The sequence below is a fragment of the Python bivittatus genome, unplaced genomic scaffold, assembly GCF_059951505.1.
Source record: "Python bivittatus isolate LINGU-HERP-01145 unplaced genomic scaffold, Pbiv_v1 ctg000190_np1212, whole genome shotgun sequence".
Taxonomy (NCBI): domain Eukaryota; kingdom Metazoa; phylum Chordata; class Lepidosauria; order Squamata; family Pythonidae; genus Python; species Python bivittatus.
The window spans coordinates 5,350,849-5,367,586 of record NW_028277042.1 but is presented as its reverse complement, the minus strand read 5'-3'; the positions used below and the strand labels follow the sequence as shown (position 1 = coordinate 5,367,586).

General features: G+C 41.6%; 1 protein-coding gene across 1 annotated transcript in view; it reads left to right on the top strand.

The window, feature by feature from the left end:
* Positions 1-1,695: 1,695 nt before the first annotated feature.
* Positions 1,696-16,738, top strand: part of GAN (gigaxonin) — a 43,595-nt gene continuing 28,552 nt past the window's right edge. The window contains exons 1-4 of the mRNA XM_088135980.1: positions 1,696-1,956; positions 13,489-13,603; positions 14,546-14,896; positions 15,742-15,959. Coding sequence (XP_087992106.1) covers positions 1,781-1,956; positions 13,489-13,603; positions 14,546-14,896; positions 15,742-15,959 — 860 coding nt within the window. The 5' untranslated portion in view covers positions 1,696-1,780. The remainder of the gene's footprint in view (positions 1,957-13,488; positions 13,604-14,545; positions 14,897-15,741; positions 15,960-16,738) is intronic.

Genomic DNA, 16,738 nt, shown 5'->3' with positions numbered 1-16,738 from the left:
AAATAAAATAATAGAGAATAAAATAGAAAGTAGGAATAATGGTGTACAACAAAATCTTTATCGGAAGAGACTAGCAGGAACTGTAGCAAAGTCCATTCCATAAAAAATTCCATGATCAGACAATACTTTTCTTAGGAGCAAAATGTGTACAAAATTGTATTTGGGGTCTCTTCATAGTTTAATCGGCAAGATGTTATTTGGGAAGGGGAAAAGGAAGAAAAGATTTAAAGTCTCTGCTATCAGTTGGGGAATCGCTAGCTTAAACAGGTTAGAGTTGACTCAGCTGGATGTCATACAGGTTTCAGGTTACATCAAGTATGACTGTCGTGCCAAACGCATATGACTACTGAAAACATCTGGAAATCTCCAAACTAGTGCACAATTTGGCCAGGCAACTGGCCCTATTAAAAGCGTTGCCCAACTCTGGATTTTGGAGGCTTCTCAAGACAGCAATCCTGGAATCTTAGGCTGATCACTGTAATCGGCTGTTGCAACTATGCTTCCAAAGACTTTGGTGACACTAAGTGATCATTAACAGAAGACGTCTGGGCCCGCGCCCATTTTGTCCGATACGCGGAGTAATGGGGCTTATGTGATTTTAGTAGAGACCTTTGCAAATGCCAGTGCTGTCCAAGGCTTTCCCTTGAGTAAATAAATTAAATCTTCTGTTGGGGGAGATGGGCAGCATACAAATTTAACAATTAATTAATTAATTAATTAATTAATAGGGCTTCTAATGAGGACCATCTTCCGTAGCTTCTTCCACTGTTCAGCTGGGGGCTCAGTGTTGTGCCGCACAAGTCTCCTCTGTGCCTTTGACCAAGGAGCTTCCCCAAGTCCACAGCGGAAGTGCAGTGGTGATGCTGTGCCCATCTTCCTGGGCAGGAACCCCTTGAGAAGAACAACTTCCTCCCAAATTCCAGCATGGGGCATCAGTCTGAAAATCTTTTATTTGCTGTTATTGTTCACACCTGCCTTGCACACGGAACATCATCACTCTTTTGGACAGTCTTCCCGAGTTGGTCATCCTCCAGAGGCTCTGGACCATAGCGTCAGAGGCCGTGTTTGGGCTGGGAAGTCTGGGGACTGCAGACCCACACATCCAGCTGGGGAAGGCTAGGCTAGGATCTCGTGCTGCGGCCCTGTCTTCCCCCTGAGCATGTGCTGCGAGGAGCACAGGGGAAGAAATCAGATCAGCTTCACCCCATCTGCTTCCGCCCTGTGCAGTCCCCCGCTGGGTGGAAATGATGGGAGTTGTAGTCCGTCATATGTCGTTGGGGATGAGGAGGTTGGAATCAGGTTAGCCCTGCTCCCCTCTGGCCACCGGAGTGAAGGTGCTGCCGGCTGGGAGTGATGGGAGTTGTAGCCCCTCACATTTAGCCAGGGATGAAGGGGCGGCCGAGGAAGAGGAAGGGGAAAGTCAGGTCGGCCTCGCCCTGTCGGCTTCCCGGCTGGGGGCGAGGGGAGCTGTAGTCCCGCACATCCCCTCCCCCTCCCCCTCTGCTTCCCGGCTGGGGACGAGGGGAGTTGTAGTCGAGGAAGGCTGCTTCCCGCCGCTTCCTCGTCACGCGGCGGCGCCCCGCCCGCGAGCGGTGGGCGTGTCCGTCCCGCCCTCCCTCGCGCGTCATCCCGCGGCCCCGCCTCCGGGGGGCGTGGCGGGCGCGCGGAGATGAGGTCAGGCGGCACCGGCGCGGCGGGACAGGATGGCGGTTCCCGGCCGGCCGTGAGGGCCCGGCGAGGCGAGCGCAGCGCAGTGGGGCCGGGCAGTGCCGCGGCCGCCATGTCGAGCGGAGCGCCGGGCAGCGCCGTCTCCGACCCGCAGCACGCGGCGCGGCTGCTGCGGGCGCTGAGCTCCTTCCGACAGGAGGGCCGCTTCTGCGACGCGCACCTGGTGCTGGACGGGCGTGAGATCCCGGTGCAGACCAACATCCTGGCCGCCGCCAGCCCCTACATCCGGTGAGCAGCGGGGGGGGGGCAGGCCGGGGGGGGCTACGGAGGAGGAAGGCTGGGAGGCGGTTGGACCCCTCTTGGTTATTGCCTTTGATACTTCTATTACTTCGTCTGCTTCCCCACAGAAAGGGGGCTTTATTCTCTTGGGATCTTGGGGGGGGCAGCTGAAGACTCTCCAGGGCTGTTACAGCGCCTCTTCCTGCAACGTAGTACCTCTCAATCTCAGCCCCTTGAAGAGGGGTGCACTTCAGCTCCCAGAATTCCCCAGCCAGCCTTGCTGGCTGGGGAATTCTGGGAGTTGAAGTCTACCCCTCTTCAAGGGGCTGAGATTGAGAAACGATGCTCAAGGCTTCCCCTTCTTGGATTGCATCTTCCCTGCAAGCATCGCCTGCCTTTTCTTCCAGGAGCTCGAGGTGGCAGCCGCCACCTCTTGTTTCCCACCACTGCAACAAGCCTGTGAGGGAGGTCAGTTGGGCTCAGGGAGGAACTGGCCCAAAGTCGGCCGCCCAGCTGAAGGACAGACTGTGACTTGGCTGTCTCCAGCACCTTAACCAGCTTCCCATGCTGGCTCTCCCAGAACAGGATGCACGGCTGTTTTCTGCTCCTGCTGTGAATCCCTTATTATTACAATTATGTATTTATTGATGAGTATAGCAACCAGAAAATATGAGAGGTATGTCCCGAAATACATTAAAATAAAAAATATATATACAGCATAATGAATAAGTGAGCAGTACCATTTGTACCCTAACCCTAACTAAAAATATATGCATAAAACGTTAAGATAAAACTGGCTCATTCTTTTAATGTATTAAATCTAGCCATATAGACCATCTATCGCTCCATCTTCTCAATTTTAGTACAATAGGTTATTTTAATTAGAATGATATTCGTATCATATACTTAAATTCTTAATATTCTATTATGTAAATGTCCTAAAGTATTAAATATAAGGCAGTTTGTTTATTGATGAATAAGATGTCTATCTTAGACACTAATCCGTGGTGGCTCACAACAAAATCAATAAACAATGACATAAAAACACGTCATATCCTTCCCACCATGGCATTGTGATAACCTGTGCTCCATACCCACTGGCTCATCCTCATCACTGCATCCTACTGCAGTTATAACCCAGTGTGCTGAGGTGTTGAGAAATCCACTCTTTTGTTGTTGATCTCAGATTCGCCGAATTACCTGAGGATCAAATAGCCAAATGGGCTATCTTGAGCTCATTGAAAGCAGGTTTAATAGGCATGCATTAAGTTAGTAGTAAAGATGATGCACAGGCAGGCACTGAGTAAATCTCCTGTTTCTTTGTGACAGTCAGACTCTTACAAGTCCCTACCTAGCTTGTGATAGCCATAAGGAGATGTTGCAGGGAAGCTGGCATGGGAAAAATTGCTATTGCTTTTATTATTTATTCTTCAGATTTTTCTCCCATATTTCCTTTAGGAGCTTGTTTTTGTTTAAATAAATTTACTTATGGTTAGGGTTTGTTGGATCAGAGTTTTCAATTAAATTTGGCACAGTTCTTAAGAATATTATTCTTAAGTATAATAACTAAGGTTGATACTGTACACATTACCCCGTAAGCACTTGCAAACAGGCCAATCAGATACATTTGGGAAGCCCCCTGACTGTCTTTTTTTTTGGAAACAAGAGGCAGGATTAGATGGTCTTGCTTCACATTCTCCCACAGGACTTGGATGTTTCTGGTTGGGTCAGTTAAGGCACCAACGGTTAGAGAGACTATGCTTTTCTAGGTGATAGCAGGATTTAGCTTTCTGGCTTTGATAATTTTTTACAACTATTTTGTAAAAAGGGCTGAGAGATGAAGAGTGCACAGCAAAGGAGCATTCAACTTCTTTCCTCCTAACAGGGTTGGCATGCTCTGGGTCCCAACAGGAAATGAATGTCATTTCTGGAGATGTGCTCTCTCTGTGGCCATCCCTGACCTGTGGAACACCCCTCACCCAGTTATAATCCAGTTGTCCTTTAGGAAAACCATGAAGACTTGGCATTTTTAACAGGCCCTGGGATATGGAGATCTATGATCCTGATGGGGTGTGTATGTGTGTGTACCCCTATTTCCCAACATGGGTGGTTTTTATTTGCTTCTTGTGGGCTACATTCAGTCTGTTTTAAATTGTTACTTTATCTTTGTATGGTATTTAGAGTTGCTTCAGCAATTGAGGTAGCTAATATATTGATTAAATAAAATAAATAAATGTTGATTGTTTCAGGGCAAAGCATTAATGCTGAAATCCAGTGATCAATTAAGGATTAGCTATTATTGGACATAGAATGGGTTGAGCCCATGGCCTGCTTTAACAGGACTATTCAAATATCCTTAGTAAGCATTGGCTGAACTGGCAGCCATCCAACAGGCCTCAGATTTTTAAAACAAGTTCCTGCCTGTGAGTTTTAAAGAGTTGAATAGCTTCTTGACAATTGTTGACAAGATTTTTCCATCAGTTGCTTGCTAGGTGATGTCTGGCTTTGCATGTAACCTTAAATTGTTGAACTGTATGCTGAGCAAGCCCTAATTGCATGGTTTACTCATAATGCTAAAGTATAAGAAATAGTTTTGACAGTATGGTAGCTGAAACTACTTTATGCTTTCACACAATTTGTGAACTCAGCAAATAAGATAATAATAGCCATTTTTTATGGTAGTGTGTCCTTTATATAATAGCTTAAGTATTTCACCTGGCTAGGAAGGAAGGTTTCCCTGAGCATGTGCAGGGTCTCCCTCTCCCCCAACATTTCTACATTGTAATGTTGCCCTGTCACCCCTCATTGGGCAAATTAAGCACACTAATGTATGAATTCTGCAACTAAGACATTTGCTGAACTCAGTAAGCAAGACTGAAGGGTGAAGTCACATGGGGAAAAGGGGCTGTTGAAATTAGCTTTGAGTTCATGTTGTATCATGTATGAAGCTGATAGTATCTCACCTGACCATCTCTGTGGGGCTGTTCATCTAGGTACTGACCATGCCTGCTTAACATCAAGAAGATGTTTGTTTTGTGTGCTTCAAACCATGAGTCCAGACCAGGTCTAAGAACAATCAGATGAGAAATATCATACTGCTTGATTTAAAATTTAGAGCAATTCATAGCAAAGGTATGAGCCACCACATCATGGATCCAGGTGTTTTCTTTTTCTGTCTTTTTGCTTTCATGGATTTTTTCACCTCTTGCTGGCCCAGTTAGTTGCCAACACCCTAGCCACACATTTTCTTCCTTCTTTTCCTTTGTACTGCCATTTCCCACTTCTCTATGCATTTCTCCAGCACTAGAAAGGCAGTAGTTTAAAAAGTGCAAACAAAGCCCTGCTTGTTCTCAGATGGGCACACACAGCTGTGCTATAGAGATCCCTATGTTCTTGATCTCTTTTTGTGGGCAACACATCGTTTAATTCTCAAAGCCCCTTAAAAGCACAGTTCTTTCGTTGTGCTGTAAACAGGAGAAAACAGCTGGCTTCTTGATTCAGACAAGCAGGAAGAAGCTTAGAGTATGCCTCTTGCATCTGGATGAATGGGGTGCTGTGGTGGGAAAGTTACTGCCAAATTCATGTGTATCATGCATGTAAAAAGAGGTGGGGCATCTGTTGTTTACCAAGGCCTCAGTAGGTAATATTGGTAATTATAGTTATAAGCTCATTTGTAAAAATCAAATATGACATTTTTCATGGTGAAGGAGAGTTATGAAACTGCTGATTGTCAAGTAATTGAAGAGGCCTTTCCTGGAGGATTCATGGTTGAAATGCTAGAAAGCATGTTAATGTTGGGAATGGAGAATGGCAGTAAACAGCTAAGATGGGAATTTCACAACTGATTACATAAATATTCCTTATATATGAAGTTGAAGATGTGTCACATATAATTTAAACTGTGTAGTTCCTCTTCCCTTCCTGTGCTTTAAATACATGATTTAAATATACATTTTAAATAAAGCAACAGAACACTCCTATCTAAAAGATGCCTGGGTATTTAAAGAATCTTATTATTGGATGCCAATTAGTGCTTTCACAATATTGTGACACCCTTGGAAAGAGAGTGATGATTTATTACAGTATTTCCTCCATGTGAGAATCTGGTAAATAAATTGTCATCCTCAGCTCTCTGATCTGACAAGGAGGTCCTACCTAAGATATTTCAACACTAGTTGGTTCTCTGCTACGTAGGATAAGTTCCAAATCTGGATGATTTGGATAATAATGTGTGACTTTTACAAGCACTATAATATGCTAAGTAGCAGTTGTTTGACAGCTGCCATTTTTCCATCTGGCAATGGCAGTATATACATTATGCCTTTTTATTAGTTTACATGTAAGAAATTAATAATTACGCTGATTTTATATATATTCATATTCATATTCAGATGCTGTTAAAGAGCTCTGAAATGTACTGTCAGCCATAAATAGAATTCAGATTTTTTTAACGTCTGTTTTAATGTACGTAGTCTTACGACATGTCTTGTAACTTGCTGAACTAGTTTATCATTTTAGCATATAGTTTAGGCCCACCGGAACATTTTTAAATTCCTGGAATAGATTGTATTTAAGAGATGGAAGTGTTTCCAATAAATAGAATTGACCAGACGTTGTTTATGACTCATATGAACAGTTTGTCTAGTTAGATTTGTTTAACTTTAGCCAACACAATTTGAAACAATAATATATTTGTTTAATAATACAAATATACACATATATTTAGTCCATAACAAATAAAATAAAGAGTTTGGAAATAAATGTGAACATATGTTTGTATCTGTCCCTGAGGATTAACAGCGGGTGAAAGATAATTCAGTCAATTTCTATGGAGATGGGAGGGTGCCTGCAACTGACTCATGCAGTTTTTTTTATCAGATTAAAGATAATTAGAGAAAGAGTGAGAGCATAAGTCTGTATTAATATTAGGACTGAATCATACTTTCTTCTTAGCTGGCATCCAAGCAAGCACTGGGCATATGGGCATAGAATTCAAAGCCTCAATCTTGAATGAATAGAAATAGTATTATAAGCCATTCCTCCCTTCATAATTTTCTTTCCTGCAGTTGCTGTTTCCTTTAAAATGTTATAGCAAATAATTGCAGAGATGGAATATTTTTCAACTTGAAAATGTTGTGGGCAGTGTTGATGGGTGGAATTAATCTGAAGTCCCATGTAGCCATCCCCAGATTTGGACTGTTTTTGCCTACATCCCCAACAGAAAGCAGTCTTATAAGCATTGTTTTTCAAGGGTGTGCGTAATAAACATCGTACAGTATATATTTCAAGAAGCCATTTGGCTTTTAATCATTTAGAACAGAAATTCAGGAGGTGACTTGTTTTTATTCTTTCCAACCTAACAGTATGCTGGGAAAAATGATGTAATTGGGCTTAGTGCTCTGTGTCTGCTTGTCCCCCAGCAGAATAGGACGCAACAAAACTTTGACGGAAGGAGAGAAGCAGGCCAAAGAAAAGATCAAACTTAAAATGGGACCAGATGGAGCTAGGGCCAGTGAAGAAAAGAATTCTAGAAACAATCCCACAGTATGTTTCTATGGGAGAGGAAGTTGGGCAGTGACTCCAAATGTTGTTGACTGCTCCATTTGAAGCTGCTCTTCTTTTCCTTTCTGGTGACATGAATCAGAATGGAACTGCAATTAAGAGGTTGAAGCAACTTCCTACTTTGCTTGCTTTGTGTCCTGTAACATATTGAATCACAATACAGGTAGTCCCCAGTTTACGAACGAGTTCTGTTCCCAAGGTCTGTCTTTAAGTCAAATTTGTATATAAGCCGGAACGGTATTATTGTATAATACTGTCTAAGTAGTGTTGTGTAATTAACTTGAACCACTGTGTATTTAACTCGAGTTTTGCTACAGTAGGCTCCATTCTTAACTATGGGTCATCTGTAACTCAGGCATTCTTAACCCAGGGACTACCTGTACTTGTTTGCTCCTACAAAGTCATTCCTATTTAAGGATGGAATTCCAGAGATAAATGTCCCCACCTCCCCTTGTTGAGTAGGTGCTTCAAGAGGACAGCGTTATCACCATTCCAGACTGGAAATTTTACAGCATTGTAACTGAGATTTTGAACTAGCTTTGAGGCATGGCCAATTCACATCTCCTGCGAAACCATGTTGCTAATACTAGTGTTTGCTAAAGCTTTATTGCATACAGTTGAAGAACTTGACCAGCTTGTTTCTAAGCATAAAAAAAGAACTGGTACTTATTTTGTTATGGTTGATATGTGACTCTTTTGTAGGGTTCATATGAACTTAGGATTCTAAACTTGATTCAGGTTGATCGGTAGTCTGGTTAACACTGTTTGGACACTGTTGCAAGATACCTGGCAAACATCTCTAAGGGACACATAAGCCAGGAAGCCTGACATGATGGATAACTCTGAATGAAAGGTCCCTGGATCCTGTTCATTTCCTCCCAGTTAAAATGAGGGAATAAAAATAATTAGAAAGGTCCCTGGATCCTGTTCATTTCCTCCCAGTTAAAATGAGGGAATAAAAATAATTAGAAACTGATAGCTTAGCTTGAGGCTTAAAATTCACAATCCTGGTTTATTGCACCCAGTTTGTAAGCCATCAACACTTCATTGTGTTGCTTTACTTTGATGTTGAGCTATTTAGTATTTCTCTGTGTGAAAGAGAACTAGGTCAGTCATATTCTGACATTAAAAGGTGGAGAAGAAATATAAAACTTTGATAGTTTTTTAATAAATTGAGAACATTACAATTTTCAGGATACCATTGCCCTGTTAGTGCATTTGGGGAGCAGGGGGAATAGAAATAGTTCCTAAAGTGTAAAATAAATATAAATATTGTAGTAGCTCCTTCTGAAAATGGAATGGTAGAGTCCCTTGGTTTTTATGCAGAGTGTTTGTTTTTGTTTTAAGTGGCTCTTCTTGTACAGAGCACCTGAAAAATATATAACCATAACTCTCAGAAAATTGGCAGTGAGAATAGGGTGTGGTTAAACCTCATATCTTTAATGTGTGCTGCCAAAGGGCTGGGTATGACATGGGGAAAAATAAAAATAAGCCCTTGTTTGTTTGGGGGGACAGGAATTGATCTTATCTGTTTCATTGTGTAAATCCATAACATAAAACCCACTAAAATGTCTTTTAATGAAATCAAGTTAGAATGACAAGAGAAAAATATTATACTTGTACTGTACAGTAAAAACAAGCCACATTAATGCACCTTGTATATTACATAATTAGGCAAAGCTTAATTAGTGTGAACATGGGGAAATTATTCTGGCAGTCCACAAATTTTCATGCAGGATTTAACTAGGAAGAGATATGTTTGCTTAGTTGTGGTTTGGCACAAAGTTGGTTTAGACCAGCAGCTGCAGGTAAGATTTAGGATGTCCAGGTAGTCCTCCCTTAACAATAGGGACCAGAAAATGTGTTGTTAAGCGGGGTGGTTGTTAAGCGAGTTGCACCTGATTTTATGACCTTTTTGCAGTGGTCATTGCACGGTGAATCACTGCGGCTGTTAAGTGAATCACGTGGTTCCCCATTGATTTTGCTTGCCAAAAGCCAGCTAGGAAGGTCACAAATGGCGATCACATGACCCTGGGACACTGCAACTATTATAAATGCGAGTTGCTTGCCAAGCGCCCGGATTGCAATCACATGACCACGGGGTTGCTGCGATGGTTGTAAGTGCAAAGACCAGTTGTAAGTCCCTTTATTCAGCACCATTGTAACTTTGAATGGTCACTAAAGGAATGGTTGTTAAGTAAGGACTATCTGTAATGAACTCTATAAGCTTGCTTCCAGAGGGCAAAGAGGCTGCATGTCTCTCTTTAAACATTGTCATATCTCAAGGGAAGTATAAAAGGCTGGAAAAATGCATGGATAGGGAGGAGAATCACCCCTGGTCCTCCCTGCAGTGCTCTGTGCTCTTCCCCTTTGAGGTTCTTTTCTTTGATGTTGATTCCCTCTCAGTGTGTGGGGGCAAAAGGAAAATAATCAGACAAGGAAAGGCACATTTTCCTTCTTATCAGCATATTGAGTGACTCAGGGGCAGAGACTCATGAGACTGTTGCCATTATATTTTATTACCGCTTAAATTTAATAAGACTGAAACTTCTCCTGTAAAGCCGGAACAGAATTTGGGGGTGTGCTATCAATGTCAGTGGTGATTCTGGCTTTAAGTACAGGGAAGAGATTGGACTAATGTGTTCACTGAAAAAGCTCCCCTTGTTTTCTGCCACCTTTAACAATAGCTTAATGCTGACTCAGTGTTCTGAGCAATGTGTCATAAGCTGGATATCCATGTATGGTCTCATAAATAGTTTGTGTTTTGTGTTTCCTGACTGCTAAGTGAATCTCTGCTGTAGATTCATCTGCGTGCACATGGCAGGTGCACACAAGTAAATAAATGCATACAGAATGTCTATACAAATCTTTCAGCAGCTTACAACTTTGTCTATGTATATAACCAAATCACCAAGTAGTTACAGGCTGACATACTGACATAGTATGTCAGGTGTTGAAAGAGAGTCTTCATGGTGAGCAAGCCTTTAAATTCTATTAAATTGATGTCAGTGGATAAATTTATGATTTTCCCTTTGCATCATGCATAACTGATGCTCGGTGGTTTTTAGTGTTTTGTAGCTTGTTGCAGTGAAGTCAAGTGGGCCTTAGGAAGCATTGCTAACAACAAAGCTAGTGGAGATGACAGTATTCCAGCTGAGTTATTTAAAATACTAAAAGATGATGGTGTTAAAGTGCTGCACTCAATATGCCAGCAAGTTTGGAAAACGCAACAGTGGCCACGGGATTGGAAAAGGTCAGTTTACGTTCCAATTCCAAAGAAGGGCAACGCCAAAGAATGCTCAAACTATCGCACAATTGCACTCATTTCACATGCTAGCAAGGTTATGCTCAAAATCCTACAAGCTAGGCTTCAGCAATACATGAACCGAGAACTACCGGATGTACAAGCTGGGTTTCGAAGAGGCAGAGGAACTAGAGATCAAATCGCCAACATTCGCTGGATCATGGAGAAAGCACGAGAGTTCCAGAAAAATATCTACTTCTGCTTCATTGACTATGCAAAAGCCTTTGATTGTGTGGATCACAACAAACTGTGGCAAATTCTTAAAGAGATGGGAATACCAGACCACCTTACCTGTCTCCTGAGAAATCTGTATGCGGGCCAAGAAGCAACAGTTAGGACCGGTCATGGAACAACCGATTGGTTCAAAATAGGGAAAGGTGTACGACAAGGCTGTATACTGTCACCCTGCTTATTTAACCTATATGCAGAGTACATCATGAGAAATGCCAGGCTGGAAGAATCACAAGCCGGAATTAAGATTGCAGGGAGAATCATCAACAACCTCAGATATGCGGACGATACCACCCTAATGGCACCCTAAAGTGAAGAAGAACTAAAGAGCCTCTTGATGAGGGTGAAAGAGGAGAGTGCAAAAGCTGGCTTGAAACTCAACATTAAAAAAACTAAGATCATGGCATCTGGACCCATCAATTCCTGGCAAATAGAAGGGGTAGAAATGGAAGCAGTAACAGACTTCATTTATTTGGGCTCCAAGATCACCGCAGACGGAGACTGCAGCCATGAAATTAAAAGACGCTTGCTCCTTGGGAGGAAAGCTATGGCAAGCCTAGATAGCATATTAAAAAGCAGAGACGTCACCTTGCCGACAAAGATCCGCATAGTCAAAGCTATGGTTTTTCCAGTAGTAATGTATGGCTGTGAGAGCTGGACCATAAAAAAGGCCGAGCGCCGAAGAATTGATGCCTTTGAACTGTGGTGCTGGAGAAGACTCTTGAGAGTCCCCTGGACTGCTAGGAGGTCAAACCAGTCAATCTTAAAGGAAATCAACCCTGATTGCTCATTGGAAGGATCGATAATGAAGCTCAAGCTCAGATATTTTGGTCACCTAATGCGAAGAGAGATCTCTTTGGAGAAGACCCTGATGCTGGGAAAGATTGAAGGCAAAAGGAGAAGAGGACGGCAGAGGATGAGATGGTTAGATAGCATCACTGAAGCAATGAGCATGAAACTGAGCAAACTCAGGGAGGCAGTGAAGGACAGGAAGGCCTGGCGCAATATGGTTCATGGGGTCACGAAGAGTCGGACACGACTTAACGACTAAACAACAACAACAAAAAGCTTGTTGCATATTTCATGTATGTAAATATATATTCTGAAACAAGTTCTGGGAATAGCTATGCATTTTATTTCTAGTAACTTCTCACTGAGGATTTATTTTTAGTTGGCAGTTCTGAAAATTATATTGTGAAGTCCTTGGTGCTCTCTGAGCTTGGTTGTTTGCTTGCAGACATTTCCTTACCCAACTAGGTAACTGGTGATGTTACCTAGTCAGGTAACGAAACGTCTGTAAGCAAACAACCAAGCTCAGAGAGCACCAAGGACTCACAGTTCAACCTTGAGCTACATATATTCTCCTCTATTGAAAATTATATTCTCCCATCTTCTCTCTCTGAATAATCCTTGCCAGTCTGAATATTATCTCCTTGTAAGTTTGCTGCTTGGAAAAGCATATGAGTTTCTTACTGGTGAGTTGAATAACTCATCAGTAAACTTCCTCACCTACATCTTAAAGCTTGGGACTCTTCTTTAAAAACACTCAACTGCAAATAAGGTTTGTTTCTGTCCTAAAAGAAACAGAAAGAAATAATTTCTACTGCATTTTTTTTTTTTTTTTGGTCACTTGCTGGCTTTTCTGTATCTGTTCTGAATGTAGCTGATTATGTTTCTAAATGGAAGTTTGTTGAGATTGTATTTAGGTTGGAGTTTTCAAGTGGGGAGTTATACCCCTGAACCACAAAGGTTAGTCTGTGCAAAGCACTCATAAGGAGTGTTGTATGAAGTAGTCATGTCCTTTGGAATTTTGCACACAAAAGCTGTCCCTGGTTGTCTGTATGTGCATATGTGTGCGTGGCAAAGAGAACAGTTCTGCTGGGACTACCAGCATGAAGAGGGTATACACGCCTGCTCAGTCAGCCCAGGACAGCCTTTGAATCAGCTGTAAAGAACATGGCTGATTTAACACTTCAAGGAGGAGAGTTTCCCACATGCTAACATGTTTTGCAAAATATCATTTTCTTCTAATGAAGACCACAGCAAAGTTGCCTCAAGATCTCATTGATAAGGTAGAACATACAGCATGGCCTTTTAACCAGTTCTCAAAAGACATGTGGCTATGAGTTCAACCTAGTCTAATTATTTTAGATGGTAACTAGCAAGACAAGACCCAACATCTGAGGTTTTATATGTGGCCAAGTTTTTTCATTAAATGGAAGTCTTAATACCATGAAACTGCACTGAACATCCAAATAATTATTGTCATGAGGTGTTAGTAGTAATTTTTAACCAAGGACTTTCTACCTGTGTCTTGGAATTTTTAAGAGTATATATGGAAGATTATAGAATTGAAAACAATCTGGGATGGTTTTGATCTGTGATTTTCTGTAACATTTGTCCTATTCTTATTGCTTTTTAAAATTAAAGTCTATCTTTTACAGAACAAAACTGAACTATAATCCTCCCAAGGATGATGGATCTATGTATAAAATTGAACTTGAAGGGATATCTGTTGACACCATGAAAGAGATTCTGGACTACATCTTCAGTGGCCAGGTGTGTGTTACTAATATTAATCCTCCATATATCTTCAGGAATATTCTGTGTGTGTATGTGTACCCAGTCACAATTCTGTCCATGTCTGCTCAAAAGTAAGCTAGAATTGTAACCTAAATCTCCTAGAAAAATATGTTTATAAAGTAGAAGTATTCCACAGTGGATCCTGGCCAGTTTCCATGGATCTCCAAATGGATCACTGGCAACTTTGTAAAAAAAATGCTGGGTAAGATAGACTTTGGTCAAATTTTTCAAGTGCTCCTTATATTCTTAAGCATCAGTATGTTCATTTAAAGAGGATTATGCTTTATGTGTTGAATTCTGATTATGCTCTCTCATCCATTAAGAAAATGCAGCTGGATGAGATTGGAAGTCAAAGTGTAGCATCTCACTTCTGCAATAGCCAGCCAGACACTTTGGTGAAAGCTGCAAAATGTATGGGAATACAAACATCTCCTATATGTTCGATGAATTATGACAAGTTTGTCATGGCTAATGTCTGAAAATAGGCATATTTTTCATGGACTGTTTTTGGTCCACTCTTAAGCCACCTAAACCAGATGCAATTGCAGCATTTTGTAGCAACAGATTCTGTGAGATGAGAACTATACACAATGCAGGATTGACATCAACTCTCCTCTGACTCCAGGAAACATTTAGTATTATTGATGATCAACATGTGGAATGTATATTACATGATATAGCCAGTAAAAATGTGGGCCTAGTGGAGAAGAGGAAAGCCTATGGGCATTGCTATGGCAGGCTTACATATACTCTTGTGTTTGTCTAGCACTCTACTCTTGCATGCTTACTAGTCTAAAAGTAAACCAGGAGAAAGAAGTTGTGTGCTAATGTGGGAAGAGGGAATAGCTATCTGGAGTTTGACTCAGGCAACCTTCATCACTGGTTGTAATTTTCTGTCCTGCAATACAACTTTTGCAGATCAGACTAAGTGAAGACACCATCCAGGACGTGGTACAAGCTGCTGACTTGTTGCTGCTTACAGACCTAAAAACTCTCTGTTGTGAGTTCCTGGAGGGTTGCATTGCTGCTGAAAACTGTATTGGAATTCGGGACTTTGCACTACACTACTGTCTGCTCCACGTTCACTACCTTGCCTCGGAATATCTTGAAACGCACTTCCGGGATGTCAGCAGTACAGAAGAATTCCTGGAACTAAGTCCTCAAAAACTAAAAGAAGTGCTGTCTTTGGAGAAGTTAAATGTTGGGAATGAGAGACATGTTTTTGAAGCAGTCATTCGTTGGATCTCCCACGATCCTGAATTAAGAAAGGTACAGAATTTAAAGTTACCTAAGAGGGCTGCATAAACACATTTGCTCATGTTGGTTTACTTGGACGCTTCTAATTGTATGAAGCTTGGCTTACTGCTTTTGAACACGGTTATTACCAGTGTAATGTCTGCACTGCTTTGAATCTCCTTGCCCCTGCAGTTCATGTGTTATTCTGTGTTTTAATTAATTGCGTAATTCTGCCAAACCCCTCAGCCTTGACTCAATCACTGAAAAATGTATTCAGCAATCCTCTGGCTTCCAAGATATCAGCAGGCATTATTCACTCACTTTCAAACTTATTTTCTTAACTATACAAATCAAGAAAATTTGTTTATCAAAACATTGAAGAGTAGGAATAAGAGAAAGCTGAATTTTGCCCTAAGTTCATATCCTATATTTTAGCAGAATCAGAGCATTTATGCAACTGTGTATATTATTCAGCTGATACATATGCTGTGATATTTCTCTTCTTGTTGTTGCTTTTTTCTTTAGGCACCTCCCCATGCCTTCATTTATTACAAGAGTAGTGGTTGGAACCATTTGTTGTCTAAGTTAGATAAGATCCCTACTTCTCCCTAGAATTGCTGAAACTTGGTGTAGGATTTCCTGCCATTTTGAGGCAAGAAACACACCTCTTTGTGCTCTGAGATGGTTCTGCCCAGTGCATTGTTCTCCTGCAAACATAGTCCTTACCCTCCCAAACAACGTTAAGTGCTGCCCCTGGCAGAAGTTGCCTCTTCCTGTGAAAGTCTATCAGCAGTAATGTTAAACACTAATTTATTTATCTGTAAAGTTCATGAGGTTAGGATCATTTTGTGATTTAAAGTATCTTTGTGGCTCTCCAGGTTCATATGAAGGATGCTATGTCAGCTGTGTGGGTAACTGGATTGGACTCTACCTACTTGCGTGAACAAATGATGAACGAGCCATTAGTTCGGGAGATTGTCAAAGAATGTAGCAACATTCCACTCACCCCTCCCCAGCAAGGAGAGGCAATGCTTGCTTCTTTTAAACCCAGAGGATACTCAGAGTGCATTGTGACAGTTGGGGGCGAAGAAAGAGTGTAAGTAATTCAGGAAAGCAGCTGTGGATCTCATTTGGTAGGGAAGGAGTCAAAGAGAAAGAAGACAGCACTTTGAAGAAAGGTCAATACTCCATTGATGATAAGTTTGAGACTGCAGTAGTGGAGAATGTATGGATCTTAGAGTTGAATGTTTGTGTTCCTGATGATCTGAGCTTGCTTTTCCTGCAGATGTTTCATTATCAGTCTAGGCCCATCATCAGGTGCACTAATGATGTCACCTGGCCTGGTAATGAAACATCTCCAAGAAGAAAAGCAAGGTTGGAAAAGACCAAGAACGCAAAACGTTTGAGACTATGGGTTGCTTTGAGACAGTTATCATTCAACCCAGTGGTTGTCTGCCTTCAAGCCAAGGTCTGGAATCTCCATGTAGCAACTGGGAGAGTCTCTTGGCGCCTGCCGGTCTCGCTGCCCCATCTCACTTTTTATATTGAAATAATGTTTAAAAATGGCACATTGTGGCCCAAGTGTCATATTTTATTTCCAGGAAAGCGTTTGGGTCTAAAGTTGGCCCCATAAACTTTTGTAGAAACTAAAAAGAATGGTTACTTGCAGCCCAGATTGATTCCTTACTGGGTTATACTTGGTGATCAAAATGTACTAGCTGAATTTTGATCTACTATATTCCCCCCCCCCCCCATAATGGATTAAGTCTCCAACAAAAATGCCCAGGTGAAATACTTTCATATCAAAATAACTCAGTTCTTCTCCTGGATTTTCTCTCTCTATCCCCCTACCCCAAAGAAAAGCATTATTGTGTT